Source organism: Oculina patagonica, chromosome 13 (assembly GCF_052425735.1).
Source record: "Oculina patagonica isolate OP01 chromosome 13, crgOcupat, whole genome shotgun sequence".
Taxonomy (NCBI): Eukaryota; Metazoa; Cnidaria; class Anthozoa; order Scleractinia; family Oculinidae; genus Oculina; species Oculina patagonica.
The window spans coordinates 11,659,913-11,678,590 of record NC_135770.1 but is presented as its reverse complement, the minus strand read 5'-3'; the positions used below and the strand labels follow the sequence as shown (position 1 = coordinate 11,678,590).

The 18,678-nt window shown below is 39.1% G+C and overlaps 1 protein-coding gene across 1 annotated transcript in view; it reads left to right on the top strand.

Moving 5' to 3' along the window:
* Nucleotides 1-2,684: 2,684 nt before the first annotated feature.
* The window catches only part of LOC144636133 (xanthine dehydrogenase/oxidase-like), a 45,284-nt gene continuing 29,290 nt past the window's right edge, over nucleotides 2,685-18,678 (top strand). The window contains exons 1-13 of the mRNA XM_078495266.1: nucleotides 2,685-2,876; nucleotides 4,295-4,352; nucleotides 9,449-9,545; nucleotides 10,668-10,776; nucleotides 11,815-11,941; nucleotides 12,679-12,740; nucleotides 13,808-13,900; nucleotides 14,443-14,523; nucleotides 14,655-14,796; nucleotides 15,689-15,856; nucleotides 16,702-16,778; nucleotides 17,339-17,435; nucleotides 18,108-18,217. Of these exons, the coding sequence (XP_078351392.1) occupies nucleotides 2,826-2,876; nucleotides 4,295-4,352; nucleotides 9,449-9,545; nucleotides 10,668-10,776; nucleotides 11,815-11,941; nucleotides 12,679-12,740; nucleotides 13,808-13,900; nucleotides 14,443-14,523; nucleotides 14,655-14,796; nucleotides 15,689-15,856; nucleotides 16,702-16,778; nucleotides 17,339-17,435; nucleotides 18,108-18,217 (1,272 nt within the window). The 5' untranslated portion in view covers nucleotides 2,685-2,825. The remainder of the gene's footprint in view (nucleotides 2,877-4,294; nucleotides 4,353-9,448; nucleotides 9,546-10,667; nucleotides 10,777-11,814; nucleotides 11,942-12,678; nucleotides 12,741-13,807; nucleotides 13,901-14,442; nucleotides 14,524-14,654; nucleotides 14,797-15,688; nucleotides 15,857-16,701; nucleotides 16,779-17,338; nucleotides 17,436-18,107; nucleotides 18,218-18,678) is intronic.

Sequence of the window (18,678 nt, the reverse complement as noted above, 5' to 3'; positions counted from 1 at the left end):
ATGATCATTTTTGTGGATATTGAATGTATTGATTATTCATGAATTTTTGACTGCCGGGTATATCTAGTCTTTTGAACAACCGTGCCCGTGAGTCGAGGATTTTATAGTACGCCGAAGCCAAGAGAATTCGTCCACAACAAAAGCAAAACATTATTTAGAATCGCTTCGCATTTCTCAGCAAATATCGAAAACTCTCGCAGGGTTTCAACTTCAGTTTTTGTAGAAATTATTCTATAAGAGTTGACACCGGAGTCAGAGTACGAATTTTTTCTAAGTGTCGAAGAATCAAGATTTTGTAGTATGCCCAAGCGGTAGTATCGAAAACGAAGACCCCGAAAACGAAGACCTAAGACCTAAGACCCATACGAAAACTAAGACCCGTACGAAAACTAAGACCCGTACGAAAACTAAGACCCGTACGAAAACTAAGACCCGTACGAAAACTAAGACCCATACGAAAACTAAGACCCATACGAAAACTAAGACCCGTACGAAAACTAAGACCCATACGAAAACTAAGACCCATACGAAAACTAAGACCCATACGAAAACTAAGACCCGTACGAAAACTAAGACCCGTACGAAAACTAAGACCCATACGAAAACTAAGACCCATACGAAAACTAAGACCCGTACGAAAACTAAGACCCGTACGAAAACTAAGACCCATACGAAACGAAGACCCGGCCAAAACCAGCGTTACCAAGAGTTGCGTGACATTAATAATAATAACAGAATAAAATATTGAAGCAGACTGAGCGTACTGAGAACGTACTACTGAAATCGAAAATCAATGAGCGCTTTCCATTTACATGGAATTTTCGGTGAGAATTTTTCGACAAATGGAACGCTACAGTTATTTCAACACGTAAACGGAATGAAAAGATGCTGTTCCTTTTGAAAATTCCATTCTGATAGCACTGCGGGAGCCTAGGTCACACATGACTTGCCAAGGTTTTTAATCTTTTGGTCGGGGAAATGAGACAAGTACAAATATCAGAGACAAGTACAAATTTTCCCGCGTGAACTTAAAAAAAGTGATTGACATCTCCTGTTTGGTTTAAGCGGACCTCTCAGAAAATAGTACAGTTGTAGCTGCAAAGATGATTGGAGGCTTTCGATCCGTTTTTTTTTTTTTTTGGTTTATTAGTTGGTTTTTGCAATCGCTAAGCCCATTTCGCATGGAATCGGTTTTACGGATACGGAATATTTGGGTAAAAAATTATAGGGATACAGGATTTTTTTTTCATTATGAAAATCGATAGGGGATATTTGTGAAAAAGGGATATTTAAACAAGAGATTTGAGGATATCGAACATACACGTTGGAACAACCACCGGAATTAACTGGATAAGGGATATTTATTCCAAAAATTAATGGGATATAGGATACTCAGTCCCCCCTAATGTCATGGCCTCTAAAGGCATCATTGGAGAGCATCCCAGCACAATCCCCCCCCCTCTCCGCACCCTTCTACGCGGATGTAAAGCGAGAAATAATAATCGGGTAGCGAAGTTTATTGAAGCAAGTATTGTGCGCGTTAAGATTTCGATATATCGATACGGTGCATTACTGTTGGAGACTTTGGCTGTCTCTTCTGTGACGCAGCAACCGTTTTCGATCAGGTTTTAGTTTTCGATCAAGTCTAGATTTTTGATCAGTAGTACGTGTTCAGTACGCTCAGTCTGCTTCAATATTATTCTGTCATTATTATTAATGTCACGCAACTCTGGGTAACGCTGGTTTTGGCCGGGTCTTCGTTTTCGTATATACGGGTCTTCGTTTCGTATGGGTCTTAGTTTTCGTACGGGTCTTAGTTTTCGTACGGGTCTTAGTTTTCGTACGGGTCTTAGTTTTCGTATGGGTCTTAGTTTTCGTACGGGTCTTAGTTTTCGTATGGGTCTTAGTTTTCGTATGGGTCTTAGTTTTCGTACGGGTCTTAGTTTTCGTACGGGTCTTAGTTTTCGTACGGGTCTTAGTTTTCGTACGGGTCTTAGTTTTCGTATGGGTCTTAGTTTTCGTACGGGTCTTAGTTTTCGTACGGGTCTTAGTTTTCGTATGGGTCTTAGTTTTCGTACGGGTCTTAGTTTTCGTATGGGTCTTAGTTTTCGTATGGGTCTTAGTTTTCGTACGGGTCTTAGTTTTCGTACGGGTCTTAGTTTTCGTACGGGTCTTAGTTTTCGTACGGGTCTTAGTTTTCGTATGGGTCTTAGTTTTCGTATGGGTCTTAGTTTTCGTATGGGTCTTAGTTTTCGTACGGGTCTTAGTTTTCGTATGGGTCTTAGGTCTTAGGTCTTCGTTTTCGGGGTCTTCGTTTTCGATACTACCATGCCCAAGCTCGAAAATTTCCTCAAACACAAAGCCAAAACTATAATTGAAATCGCTTGGCATTTCTAAGCAAAGATCTATAGTTTTGAGGAGGATTGGATTGGTTTTTCCGTGGAAATTCTAGAATAATTTCAGACTGCCGAAAACACTTCCCGGCTGCCGGGTATCTAGACACAATGTTTATTTTATATATGGAGCATTTCTCGTAAACAATTGAATCAAGCCGAGGTTAGCCGTAACAAATTACATCAGTTAAATGTATGAGATCAAATAGCGTATCGTGACATCACGCAGTCCGGATTGCCTGCCTGTGCGTGGGCGGCGTGACAATTGAGTTAAATACGTACACCCACAAAGGGAGTTCTGTGGAAGCAATTTAAACCACTCGGCATTTGATTTCGCTGACTCTTTCGAGTCGCAAAATTTTAATCTTTGCTTCATCATCCAGCATTGGTATATAGATTGTATAGCTGACCTCAAACCCAGCCCTTTGAAAGATGTCAAGCTCCTGCGATCAAGAAATAATTTTCTTTGTCAATGGAAGAAAGGTATGGAAATTTCATCAGTGTTTATTTTGTCTATTAAACTGAAGATTCCGCTATTAAAAAGTCCCGGGGTCGAAGCAACAGGGGTTGAGCAATACCAGGTGTAAATGATCTTCTTATGCATCAAGTTAGGGTACGTCTGTTCCAATTAGTTCAGAAATCGGCGAAGTGTTATTGCTCTTTTCCGTAAAATAAGCGACGCCCAGAACGTTCTGTTACTGAGTCAACTGTATACCGTCCGTCGGTATCCTTTCGCAGCTACTAATAAACGTGGGGGGATAAGAGGAGTATAGAATGGTAGAATCCTAGACTCGTGCCCGAGATCCAATGCTGAAAAAAAATTCTAGACTGAAAAGTGCTTAATCAGGGCGGTCTGGGTTGAATGATAAATACGATTACGCAATTTATTATTCCTCGACGAGTCAAACTTTGAAACAGAACAATGTTTGTTCTGGTTACGGACAAAAGATGCGAATAGCATAGAAGTACTGCAATGCGTTGCAGTTTCTTTCTTTTCCTCGCGTGGTCGAGCGAGAACTTATCAACAACAACCAACAACAAACTGCTTGCCTTGTTCTCCCGGGGGGGGGGGGGGGTGCACTCCCATACATGAGCTATATAGGTATGTTCCGCTGTGAAGGGTATGGTTTTCAAGCAGTTTAGTCTGGGATAGGGTATAGAAATCAGAGAATTTTGGTCTAGAAAAGGGAAACATTTGCCGGGAAACCGATCGACGGTATGACGAATATAGTCCAGAAACTCGGAAGAGAAAGAGGTTTTCCTAAACGTAAATAAAATCATCGCGGCATCCTTGTTCACAGATGGTTGTCCATTAAAACACTGATAATGATACAGTTCTAACAAAATGCAAGTCTGGGATAGGGTAGGGATTTTCAGTGTCTAGTCTAGTATAGGGTTGCAAAAATCGACTGAACATGGTCTGGTATAGGGTAAGGGCTTCAAATTCCCAGCGGCACACCCCCACCCAAAAAAATACCGGGTGCCCCCCCCCGGGCTTGTTCTCTCTTCTCTCTCTCTTCTACCGGTCGCTAAATGATCTCGCAAAAATAACGGCTTAAAGGGCTCGGGGCGGCAAAAAAAACACGACACAAGACTCATTCAACATTTCATCTTAACTTTTATTGAATCATTTAGAGTAAACTTTATATTTTGTAGTAAATCCCTTATCGAAGCCGACGTAATGTTTCTCTATATATCTTCTATATGCGCCATTGATTTCAACATGACCTTATGTCAACAATTATTAACCACGAACACATAGGGTGGTCGGCCTGTGTTTCAACTTTGCAGCCCAATTGACCCCTTACAAAACCAATTTCGTAACTTGCCCAATTGACCCCTTTAAAAACCAATTTCGTAGCTGGCTATATTACTCTGACATACGCTGTACTCTTTTTAAGGTCATAGAGCCCAATGCACAGCCTGAAATGACCCTGCTGGAGTACCTTCGAAATCATCGTATCCTTTGTTTACTAATAATTTGCAAAACAGCCTTAAAAGCAGTCATTTGTTTCATCACGCAATCTTCCGTGTCTTTTGTAAGGCCTCTATTCTTTTACATAGACTGTAGACACAAAGATCAGAAGTACCCAACGAAGGTTATTATCAAAATCCATTCATTAGTGGCCTAGATGATAAATGGGCATGCGCAAAGGCATTTTCAGTTAATTTTTAAGTACCGTGGGAAAAAATATCCGCTCTTCAGAGCCAGCTAGCGATTATTTTAATAGCCGTTTTCGCCAGCCAGCATCCAAAATGTTCTGACTTTTTCCCAGCCAGGAACATTTGTTGACCCTTTTTTGCCAGCAATTTTTGTTTTTGTCCTGGTTTCCCAGCCAGGAACGTTTATTCACCTTTTTCTGCAAGGTATGTTGATTTTCTGTCCTCTTTTGCCAGCAAGTAGTTTTACGCCGAAAAAAAAAATGGTTTGTGTCCTTAAACAGACAATTCCGGAAAATTACTTAATGAAAATAGTGTTTTTCTACTTGTTTCTGTCTAAGACAAAATACTTTTGTTTACTTTTTAACTAAAAATGGATTTGTCACTCACCTCAAGATTAAAACTGATGAACCCATCGATAAATCAGTGAACGTGAATACAACTTGAACCATTTCAGCACAAACGCTTTAATCGATTTTTTTATAGAACAAAATGTCCGCTAAGCAGGTAGAATTCTAAACTAAATTATCATTATCTTTTCAGATGAAAATGCTATTATATGATCAATATAAAAGACATAATTTAACCATTAATTATATTTGATGGATGGGATATAAAGATGATTTCACTGCCAGTAACGCAGAGTCTATTCTGTGAACGGCACACGAAAATGACTCAAAGGCCAACATCGCAGAGTGAGATTATTATTCTTCCAGAATCTTTTGCATGTATAGCACGTTTAGATGTTTCAAGTACGAGTTGGCGAAGCACAGTCTTTTTGATGAACGGCACAGTAAGATGCTAAAAAATGCCAGCAAGGCACAGTCTGTAGGATGAACGGAGGCGATGGCGACAAGGACACAATAATTGAATAGTTTGTTTTACTTCACTTTTGAATGTATGATACTTTTATTATGGCGAAACGAATCCGAGAATGATACTCATTTTTGTTGTTGATATTTAGAAAACTCTTAAAACTAACGGCCATAATTATTTTGTTTCTCATCGGAGTATGAGTCACAAACACCAATGCAAGCACTGCTCACATGAGCGGTAGTCGGCAACCATGGCGACAAGCACAAAATAATTATCGCATCGAACCGAGTCCGAAAGTTCTTTTCATCTTGTTGTTGATGTTGAAGAAAACTCTTGAAACTAACGGCCATAATTTTTTATTTCTCATCGGAGTATGAGTCACAAACACCAATGCAAGCACTGCTCACATGAGCGGTAGTCGGCAACCATGGCGACAAGCACAAAATAATTATCGCATCGAACCGAGTCCGAAAGTTCTTTTCATCTTGTTGTTGATGTTGAAGAAAACTCTTAAAACTAACGGCCATAATTATTTTGTTTCTCATCGGAGTATGAGTCACAAACACCAATGCAAGCACTGCTCACATGAGCGGTAGTCGGCAACCATGGCGACAAGCACAAAATAATTATCGCATCGAACCGAGTCCGAAAGTTCTTTTCATCTTGTTGTTGATGTTGAAGAAAATTCTTGAAACTAACGGCCATAATTATTTTGTTTCTCACCGGAGTATGAGTCACAAACACCAATGCAAGCACTGCTGACATGAGCGGTAGTCGGCAACCATGGCGACAAGCACAAAATAATTATCGCATCGAAACGCGTCCGAAAGTTCTTCTCATCTTTGTTGCTGGTGTTTTAGAAAACTCTTAAAACAAGCGGCCATAATAAAATAATAAGGCAAAATAATTAGGCCAATTGATTTTAACAGTCCCGACATGAGAATCTTCAGAAAACGGAAATGAACTAATCATTTGGCTGAAAATGCTTCAAAATGCAATAAATTGGACAAACTTGTGTCTCTCGTCGGAGTATGCATGAATCACAGAAACCAATGTAAGCACTGCTCACATGAGCGGTATTCTGCAATTATGACGACAAGCATAAAAAAATTAGGCAATTCGACCTCTTCGAAAAAAAGACTGAAACCTATCTCGGAATGTTACCTTTTAATTTAAAGGCCTGACATTTGTTACCTCTCGGTCAAATGAATCAAAGGAATACTTGTTTCGGCTTTGCGCGCGACCGTCATAAGGGTTGTCACACAATCTGAAAAATGCGTCACGGAGTGCAAAAGCAATGTAGTTTTATTATTATTATTATTATTTCTTCCACATATCGCCATTTCAATTCAGTTTCGATATATTTTCATCCCTTTTGAAAAATGGTTGTTGCACAAGCAACGTGAAAATAATGTTGTAAAAAAATGATTAGCGAAGCCGGAAATAAATAATTAATAGCCAGATATCTGATCACGATGAGACAATTTTTCGTGGGATCGTTTTCTCGACTCCTTATCATGCTTATAGTTTAAACGTCCCTCAGGCCCTTCTGATCTGAATACAAGATTAATTACTTTGCCAAAAAGTAACTGATATAAAGACCATTATCAAAAGTTACGTGCACCAAGGAAAAGTGATCCAGGAGTTATCCAGCACGCGCGCGCGGCACGCATAAATTTAAACTGTGCCGCCCGTTTACCGTTAGAGTTGCAAAATAAAATGCGTGCTTTTATTCGTTGATGTATTTTTGTCAGGTCAATGCCTTATGGATTAAAATGATCTGCTAATATCTTTTCGAGGTCGAAGGAATGGTCTCTTTTCATCTTTCGATTTTGTTTCATTCGGATTTATTAGCGAACAATGAAAATACATGTTCATGAATGCTATCCTCCAGCTAACGAAAACCTCGTCGAATGGTATATTTTCATGCAGGTAAGAGCTACACAAAAGACCATTAACACTGTACTTACAATTTGGGGCAGCTGCTTTAAAATATACCCGGTAATACACCACCTGAATGACCTTGAATAACTTGTGTGTTTCTTACATGCCATCGCGCGCGCCGGAAAGCTGAAAAGTTGAACACGATATTATTCATTAAACGCCGCTTAAACTGCTCAAGACTGCTTAATCAACAGAGAAAAGGGACCACTCGATACTCACCAAGAACTATGTCGGTCAAGCTGGTTATCCTATGCGTAGTTATTCCATAAAATGCTGGCTAGATAGCCACACATTCGCTTTGGGCCGAGCGCGCTGTTCAACTGACTCTAAATCGTTCACATGCTCGTATTACATAAAGAAAAGGAAACTGGCCTGTTTTGCCTCTTCAGTGACAGCAGAATAACCGATAGAAACAATAGAAATAAAGTAAGCAATTACTTCATATTGTTTACAAATGCAAGTTAGTCAGTTATTAAATTCTCGTTTATCCGCGCGTCTTTTTTTGTCTGTGTTTTAGCCAGCAGAAAGATTTTGGTTCATTTTCCCCAGGTACTATCGATATTTTATAAAATCCCAGCAAATTTTCTCCAAGGAAAACCGTCCCAGCAAGCGCTCAATCTTATTCCTAAATTTGCCAGCCAGCTCAAGTTTACCTTGCAGAGCGGATATTTTGTGGAGCGGTTTCGTTGGGCACTTCTGAAAGATGATAAACCTCTATAGCGTTTAAAGCGAATAATATTTGTTCACTAGTGCCAGAGACACTAATGGAAGGAAAACTTGAGGATTGATAAAACTTAGTTATTCAAATGAAATATAAAAAATACACACTGGAATGCTTGTGTGCTAATTTAGCGTCATATGCAAAATATAACATGGTGTGTACACAGGCAGACAATCCGGACTGTTCAAAGATAGCGTGACGTCACGACACGCTGTATTCGATATAATACATTTACTGAAATTTGCAATTAATGGCTTACCTCGGCTTGATTCAGCTGATCGCGAGAAATGCTCCATGAAATACTGAATTTCGCATCTTTTGATCCCAAACTGTGAATGGCTTACAATAGATCACAGTTTAGGATCAAATTAGGTGCGAAATTCAGTTGAATCAAGTCGAGGTCAGCCGTGGTACGAAATTCAGACTGCAGCGCGATAACATTTACCACCTTATTATAGGAAATTAACGCTTGAAATTAACGCGACTTAAATTAAAGCGAATCGGAAGTGAGGGTAACACGGAAGAGAGGGTTGCATTTTAAAATGAAGGAAATTAACGCAACTTACACAGAGAAAAACACTTGTTAAGAAATGAATAAGTTTATCAACCAAGACGTTTAATCTGAGACGGACACAATGCTGGTGTTACCTCAGCCAAACGTATAGGAAAAGCGAAGGAATCTGACCGCTTCGAGAACTCTTCACAGTTTCAGTGATATAGGTAGATTTCCACCCTGATGAGCGGATTAGATAGACTGTATGGAGAAATTGGGGTCAAAGGTCGCAGTGGTCCTTAATTAACGGGCGGAAATCAACGCGACTTAAATTAACGCGAATGTTTGAAATTCGCGTTAATTTAGCCTCAGGCTTCATTTTATAGCGCAGTCGCCTTTCCGCGGTCATTTTCCACAAAAATGCGTGATACCTGAGAATATTCTTGGTTCATTTCTGAAAATGTACGTTTTTAACGAAGTTCTTAAACATGAATTCATATTTTTCACTTCGAGCGAGACATCGACAGATCATCTACAGTACAGTGCACGTGGTCGTCATCTTGACCTTCTTAAAAAATCAAGTTTGTTTGAAATGTAAGATTATGTTGTTGTTATGTTGCTAAATTAAGAGCAAAAGCCTTTCTTTGAAATATTTTCTTTTCCTCAAAGTTTGCATTTGCCAATGAAATTATTCAAATTTCTTCACTAATAGATATTGTAAATATTTTAAAAATCCGTTTCTGTGGCTGTCTACACTGTATTTGCTTTAAAATGAAGTAGAAATGTTAACTTTGTTTTGTACGGGGCTATAGCAGTTTTATCAGGGTAAATCATGTTAGTATGTTTGGATGCCCAAGTCACAAAAGCTTTAATTATAATATTAATGTTCATATGAATATAGTAACCTTAACAGTTATTCAGTGGGTTTAACAGGCACCAAGCTTGGTTGTAGTGAAGGAGGCTGTGGAGCATGCACTGTTATGATCTCCAAGTACGATCATGAAAACAAAAAGATCAGGTATCCTTTTAGTCAATTTATCCGGTTTATTGACAGTTTTCAAGATGGAAATAATTCAGTAGAGTTAAAAAATGCTACGTAAGGAATGTGAGTACAATGAATTTGGGAAAACAATCTTTATTAACTGAGCGCCAGGGTGGTACTGTAAAAATATCAGACCGACAACAAGATATTTTGCTAAGGCCCCAGAGCACACAGCAATATTTCGGGCGATATCGGTGACGCGGCGAATGGATTGTGTTTTTGAAGTTACATGACCAAAATGGCGACGGTAGTTTAGACAAGTTGCTATAATAATAGCATAACGATAAACCGAAACTGTTTAGGTTTCTCTCTGATGTTTGGGTCAGTAATAGGTTACCTAAAAGGCAGGAAATGCACGATAGTTGTTGGCAACGCTACAAGGAAGGGAGGAAGAGGGGTGCTTGTTGTCGAAATTTTACGTCATGGAGTAAAACCGTACCAGAGCCTTTGATGACACCACTGAGAGAGCCGATTTTTATATTTGTTTCTACACGAACACAAGTATACAAGTAATCCCGGTTCTACATTGTTAAACAACCACTACAGGGTCCTACAGGTCACCGAGTATACCCTAACGACACAAAATGAAGTGCATCGCCGATTTCTCGAGCCTCCGATTTTTCGGAATACCCAAAAGTATTTTGTCTTGGATTTGCTTCACTTTAGTCTAACACTGCTATACTACCTCTGATTTTTCAAGCCAATTCTCGTTGCCCTTGGAGTTTAAGAAATTGGGATTCATTTACACGAAACAACAATGTATTGGGCTTATGATGGTACGAAATTATGCCAATCTTTGAGATCTTAATCTAAATACGAACCCATGGCTTCTATCTGGGAGGGCTGTTGTACCGGAAGGATTTTGCATGTGAGACTTGGGGTGGGTGGGGCATATTTAACGGTGGGGGGACGCTTGTTGTCAAAATTTTATATAATTTTAAAATGGTATGTTTTTAAAATATCCAATTATACTTGACAGCAATGCCGTAGTAGAACTGAAGAAGAAAGCAAAGCGTTTTGCATGATACGATACAAGTATTACAGTTACTAATTCTTTTGAAGTATATCAGCAAGAAGTCAATCTTTAACACTGATAAGACATTTTTCTGCAAATGGCTGTTTGCTGCCGTTGTGTGCAGTTGATGGAATGGCTGTTACCACAGTGGAAGGTATCGGTAGCACCAAGACTGCCCTGCATCCAGTACAGGTATGAAACAGGTATAACCGGCACGGCCGGTATGACTGGAAAGTAAAGGGAAAGTAATCGGTTTCTTTTAAGATGGTGGTTCGAGGGATATAAGAATACTGCCTCAAACATATTAACCCGGTATCGCAGAGGTTATGGGTACGAATTCTGTTGTACATGTAGGCTTTTTGAACTCAATAATTATTCATCAAGTTAAAACAAAGAAAATCATAACCGTGAAGGATGCTTGGATACCAGGTCTTAATAAGCATCAGGCCTGATTTTTTACGATTTTATTTCTGCGTTTACTCCGTATTTTTTGTTTTGATTAAGAACATATATCAAACGCTCGAGATAGTGCTTCATCGGCTATCCAAACACCTCGAATTTCGTCAAAAATACTCCGCTATGCGTTGTCCAGTTTCAACTCTCTTCTCGGTGTTTAGATAACCCGATGAAACACAGCGTGTTTCTTAAATTACTTGAAAACGTTTTTTAGAATAAGAAAGCAATTGCTTGGAAGACCTTTCCATTCATTTCATTTTTCAACCGGGATTCAAATACAGCTGCTTCGAGAAACAGAAGCGAACGTAAAAGATTTCGCAACATTGTTGAAGATATTATGTGTAATGGTTGTGTAGCGTCGCTTGTGCGTCGCGTCGCTCACGGTGCTTTAGCACGATAGAAGGAAGAAGAATGAATTCGAGCATTCTTGATTTCTCCTCATTTCTTCGCGCAGAAACAGTGAACTTCTATCAAATGACGTTAAACTACCACTCACCATAAGACCTTTAGACATCAACGCGCACGAATAAACGCTTTTGTATGACAAGCCTCTTTTATATTTTTACGTTATATACATTATCTGCAAAAAGAATCAAAAATAGCGGAAAAATTTACTTGCTCTGATTGGTAAAGGGTACCATGTATGCACGTGCTTCTTGGGTGCATGAAACATTGATTGTTCAGTTTTTTCCCGTAACGGTAAATTCAGGTGTGAATGAAATTTGGAATGTTTAAAATGAGGTTGTAATCTATTTTTTTTATTCCATGTCAAAGGAGAGGATTGCTAAATCTCATGGATCCCAGTGTGGATTTTGTACCCCAGGAATTGTGATGTCCATGTTCGCCCTGCTGAGGAACAATCCTTTACCAACATACAAGGAAATGGAAAGTGCCTTTGAAGGTACGTGAAGTGTGCGTTTGAGCCTAGTGGTCCATGAGGCTGACGCTTATCGTTGGTTTCCGTAGCAAGAAGCGACAAGGAGTACTGCTGCTCCCCCTGGATGGGATGATTATGTGTTCATCGTGGGGCTATTTAACATTTATTCCATGAGCGCGTGTTGGATATGAGATGGTAGATAGCCAACGAGTCGCGTGGCGACGAGTTGGCTATAACTATCTCATATCCAACAAGTGCGAGTGGAATAATTGTTTTATTAAAAACTCTCAAAGAATTACAATATTTGCTGTTCTCGTTAACGCGTGCACTTGCCATTTTTGTGGTCCATGGTATATGAGCTCATCTATCATTGCCTGTTGACCAAACAAAACTCAAGAATTGCAATATACCATCGCTAGTAGTGAACTTCGGCTTAACATTGCCTTCAGTTTGTAAGCGATATACCATGGAATCTCTATTCCTCTAACCACCCGATACTTAAACCAAAGTCGTTTCTCTCAGATTTGCTTCACTAACTGATTAAACCCTCTCTCATCCCTCTCGCATCAATTATATTTCCCTTGAAGGCTCGAAAAATGGGGATTCCACTGTATAAGAGAAATTACACAGACCACCGTAGAGCAGAATCGTGTGTGAGAAGAATTAAGCGCACACTTTACTCCGGTTACAAAGAAATTGACTTTGGTCTTGGACATGATAAAGTTCTCATCGTGTTTACTTAATCTGTTTTGTAACTTCAGGTAATTTATGCCGGTGCACCGGATACAGACCAATTATAGAAGGATTTAAAACCTTCACGAAGGTCAGTACTGAATAAGGTTTAAACAGGAATTGTGCAACGATTTTTCTACTTTCTCGTTAAGTTCTACCAGAAAACTCGGTGACTCAGTGAGGCCATTGACATTTGACTATGGAACTGTGCTGATCAAACAGCTAATTGGAAATTTAAATTTCTTTATATTTCCTCTCGGGATTTGAGGATCCCAAATATGAAAAGGCTTATTGCGCTTGTGTAGAATAAAGCGAATATGTGTATTAATACTAACACTGAGTTTGTTATCAAGTTGAGATATCTACCAACAGGATTGGGGTGAATTAACTAATGAATTTCGAATGCTGACATTTGGAGCTGTAGCCTTTTGCCAGAGATGTATTCGTCAACTCCCCCCTCGCCCCGATGGAAAGGTCTTCTGTATCACAAGTTAACCATCCCTCACTTCCCCATCCAACCTCTGAATTTTTCCAGGTCTTACTTGGGTGGTCAGTTCCTTATCGAACTCTTGTTCTCTAAGTGCAGAATATTGACCTCGTGCTAGATTATTATGTCTTTCTTGGCTGGTGAGTTCCTTATCGAACTATTGTTCTCTAAGTGCAGAATATTGACCTCGTGCTAGATTATTATGTCTTACTTGGGTGATGAACTCATGTTGACTGAGTGCAGCATATTGACCTCGTGCTAGACTTTTATGTCTTACTTGGGTGGTGAGTTCCTGATGGAACTCATGTTATCTCAGGGCAGCATATTGACCTCGTGCTAGATTATTATGTCTTACTTGGATGGGGAGTTCCTTATGGAACTCATGGTATCTCAGGGCAGACCTCGTGCAGGATTATTATGTCTTACTTGGGTGGCGAGTTCCTTATGGAATTCATATTATCTGCGGGCAGCACATTAAACTCTATTGCGCCACCCAAGGCGTTACCATTTCTCACTCTCAGCTTATGAGCTCGTCAGAAAAGTGACAAATATGAAATTAACGTTGTAAGATTGAAATTACACTTCAGCCAAAGCGTGATCATGTAACTTCTGCAACCAGTTTCTGCTGATTGAAGCTAAAAAGGTAACATCTTATCATTCTTTATTTGCAGGAATGCTGTGGCAAAGGAATAAATGGCTGTTGCTTAGACGTTAATCAAAATGAAATCAATGATAATCGCACAGCAGAAGAAATTGACCCAAACGTAAGTCACATGCATCTGATGAAATGTTCTAAACTTGGAGGAAGGAGAATGTCTCCTTTTATTATTCCGCCTATTACGTCATTTTGACCATGTAAGGTTAGGAGAATATATAACAAAAAATTGCAGCAGTGAAAGAACAAATCCTTTATAATTGACAGTTCATTATATAATCCTTGCGAGCATGTTTTTATGTTTTTCAGTCTTTCTCCTTTCTTTTATCGCTTCTGTTGTGCTCGGAAAAACGCGGAAAAAAATTTCTGTAAACCCGTGATCTATAGAGGAATACATGGTTTCGCTGCATTCACTTGTGAGAAATCGATTTGAATCGATATTATTTTATTTATTATATAAACCTACTAACAACGAGGTTTTTGACGATTTTTCGAAGATTTCCAAAAAGAGATGTTCACCGTTCTAACCTCGAACAATTTTTGCTAAGGATAAATACAGACTGAAATCTCGTGAGCCATGAGGTATAATGCAAGAGTTACAGATCTCTCTGGTTCTTCTCGTAATTTTTGTCTCTTTACTGGATTATATAGGCTTCCAATGAACTGGTCAAGTCTGTAGAGTTCACTCCATATGACCCAACACAGGATGCAATATTCCCACCTGAACTGATGGTAAGTTTTTGTTAGCTTGTTCAAGGAATGTAGTTGCCTGAAAGCGCAAAGCTAACTACTCCGTTGCTTGTATTCGAAACAGCGTACGAAGCTAAACGTATTAGAAATTTGTTTGTTGTATATTTTATAAGCTTTCAGATGCTGCCAAGCCAAAAAGCTTGTATATTAAAGGAGATCTTGTTACTTGGATCAGACCAACAACATTGGAAGAATTGTTAGACATGAAGATGAAACATCCACAAGCTAAACTTGTGATTGGTAATACAGAAATAGGTAAGCAAAGATTTACAATGGTTTTCGCAACTTTATTGTATACTTTGTCGAATGGAGATGATACACGATTCTTTCAATCCTTGCTTACCGAGTCTTGTACGGAATCTTTTTCCAAGTTAATGAAAAATTCGAGACATTCTAGAACGTCTTCCGAATGCTTCGGAAATTTCACGGTGATTTTATATATTTTTTTTCCATTCACTAGTTTAAAAATTAATAAAAATATGACGTGTTATCTCAACGGTTAAAGATTGATTTGAACGCTTTTAAATTGAAATAAGCTGGTTGGCGAATACACGTGTAAGAAGTTGCAATTTAAAATAAAAAATATTACCCTTTAGATGCCATGTCTGTTTGAGCGACCACCTGGAGCTCCGTGAGGAGAATGTTTCTTAGAGGGACCATGTCACGGATTTAAGCAGATATTTGAACAGCAAAAATTTATTTAGTTGTGTCGTTGGAAACTGAAAAATAATGGTTCATTTTAATTAACAATTGCTATTTTAGAGCAGTAAAACTGTTTAAAAGCGCGTTTGGCTGCGGATGGCTCGGATGGAAATGGATTGCAATTTGAAAACGTTAGCCAACGTTTTCAAATAGTTTCCGCGCGCCTTAAAAAAAAAAAATCAATATTATAGCCGAAGTTTAATTTTTAACCCGAAATAAAGGTTATATCTTCAGTTAAATGTTCAAAGATAATTTTTTTCATCGGTGAAGTTGCTAACCACTTATTTCAGAGCAGTTTAGACCAAAAATCTGCAAAATTCCTGTGACATAATCCCTTTAACGATACGAACACAAGAGTATATCAGTTAGAACTTAATATAACAGACAGAGTCATCCACAGAGGTTTAATTATCAATCATTTTCTCACACTGTTTGTGCTTAATAGGAATTGAAGTGAAATTCAAGAATCAGAAGTATCCAATCATGATAGCTGCTACCCACATCCCAGAGTTGAACGCTGTGGAACACACAGCAGATGGCATCAAGTTTGGTGCCTCTGTGACTCTAACTGCCTTAGAAGATGTTCTTAATGAGGCTTGTCGCTCAATGTCAGGTACTAATGTACAGTTCTCTTAACTCATAACCAAACTGGGGGGAGGATGAAAAGTAAGAATAATTAATAATTTTAATTAACCCATTGGCACCGGTTCGGGTCAAAACCGGCCGGGACTAACGTTGCCCTTTGTTCCACTTCTGACGCCATCATCTTTGACCAAAATAAGGCATCATTTATACTTAATCCAGTGATACCCAGATTAGAGTGACTGGGACAACTGCGCTTGAAATACCCACAAAAATGTTTCGAATATTAAATAAAAAACTCGGAGGAAAGTTTGCCTCAACCACCCTTGGCTCCTCAATTGCAAGAATTCACCAAGAAATTTATGTTTGAATGATGCTTTCTCGAGATTTCTTGAACTACAAGCAAGCCCAGTGGAAGGCCAACAACTGCAGCAAAAACGGAAGAAATGGAGAACCAGAAAAGGCGAAAAAAAAAAACGAGAAACGAAAAACCTAATGTGGTAGGGCATTTTCTTACTGAAACTTTGAATATTGCGCATGCCCGAGCAAAAATGTCATATTTGTGATGCTATAGCTAGTGGAAAGAAAGGCGTGCCTTTATGTTCTAATTGCCAATTCAAGTAGTTTGGGGCAGACTTTACTCATATCTGACCAGAAAATGTCAAAACTGTCCCTTTTTTCAAAGAAAATCCCTGCGCCAATTGGTTTTAAAAAACCTCTTGATAACGTGGGGAACTTAATTATCACAGTTATTACTATGCACTTTTAGCTTTCCCTTCTCGTCTTAGAACTAAGTAACACATTTGGTTGCAGTAACTATCGTTTACTTCTGACACCTCACACCGGGTGAAACTTTGTGTCTTTCTTGAACAACAGAATACAAGACCAGATGGTTCACAGCAATACTTCACATGCTTAAGTGGTTTGCTGGTCATCAGATAAGAAACGTTGGGGTAAGTATACGTTTGTCTGCTTTGCACTCAAATACACAAAAAATAACTTAGAAAATAACAAATGGATAACCACTCATGAACTAAACAAAATTGTTCAAAGATTTGCTAACTCAGTTCCTATAATTTCAAAATAAAGCAAAACCTTTTCAGATCCTATTGGCTGAAGAAGCCGGCACTTAACCCAGTTACGTTTTTGTAGCATGAAGCGACTCGGAGTTTGTTACGCCTAGTCGCCACTCCTACTTATTCTATCGCAAGTTATATCTCATCATATTTTCGGTATGCTCTAACAATCGGTCGACCCAAATGTTTTTATACTCCTGGATTGTGAGAGGTATTGCTAATGTAAAGTGTCCTGTCCAAGAATACAAAATACCTTTGCCTTCAGGCTGGATCCAAGACCAATTGATCCGCAGTCTAATGCATGCATCCGGTCACCACATCAGTCTTAAAAAAGCAAAGCGAACTCTACAAAGCTCCATTCCCAAACACTAAATGACAAATAAACCCCATAGCTTTTCGTAAGTAACCGTTTTCCTTCCATTTTCTTTGCGTGTCAGGCCATTGGTGGAAATATCATGACTGCCAGTCCAATATCAGACTTGAATCCAGTATTCATGGCTGCAAGATGTACACTTCTCTTGGCAACAGCTGGAGGTATTACATGGAAAGAGGATAATCCTAGCACGAGGAATGATGGAATGATCCTTGTGCTAGGATCTTCCTAGTACTAGGATCATCCGAGCACCATATGTTTTCAGCTTTCAGTTTACATGTGAAGGGTTGCATTTGGCCCTAACGCTAGGATCATCCCTCATCTCAGATAGGATGATCCTAGCGCTTGGATGATCCTAGCGTTAGGGCCAAATGCAACCCTTCACATGTAAACTGAAAGCTGAAAACATATGGCGCTCGGATGATCCTAGTACTAGGATGATCCTAGCACAAGGATCATTCCATTTTACATGAAAGGAGGATGATCCTTGTGCTAGGATCATTCTCCTCCACGTAAATGGGCCATAAATCGCGCATGCACACTCGAGCATGTCCCATGTTCGTTGTCTGTAGTTATTTATTGGCTCGTGCAAAACTTCTCACTCCTGATTTTTCTTGAGGGTGGCGTGTATGGTCAATAAACGCAAAAGGGACTGTCAGGGGACGGGAGGAGGTCACGCAAGGTGGGGGAGGGGGGACTTTTTTCGGCACAGTAAATCACTGGCATGAAGTGTCAGCAAGGGGTTTTATGATGGGGCATGCACATTTATCATTTATAAGTTGCTGGCTGTAAACTGGTCAATCATTACCATTTTCATTTCTTATCTACGACAGGAAAAATCAGGAAAGTCAAGTTGGATGAGAATTTTTTCACAGGATACAGAAAAACAATTTTAGGGCCAAGTGAAGTCTTGATTAACATCCTCATTCCATTTACGGAAAAGGTAACAGCACTTGAATAGGATTTCTTTCTTTCTTTTTATTCTTTCGTCGTGTTCGTCGACATTCCCTTTCATTCCCTTTCCTATTTCAGACCAAATTACGCCATATCACTTTCCATAGACCTGAAAAGAAAATTTGTACGCTAGATAAGAATCAGTTTCAACATTACTACTACTCCATTATCGTTTGTTCAAATAATTCTAGAATGACCGAACATTTTAATGTTATAACTGAGAACACACATATAGAGTTCATATTTAACAATTGACCCCAGTTTTCTCTAAGCGAGTAGCAAACGAGGTGCACCCAAATTGACAGTCACTCAAAGAAAACAAAGTTAAGTGGTATAATTGGTTTAGTAGACACTATTAAAGTTTACAGTCAGAAACTTGCAATTTTTGGCATTTTTAAGCCCAAAATGAAGAAGAATTTTCCCTTTCAGCATTATGATAAGCACTCGTGA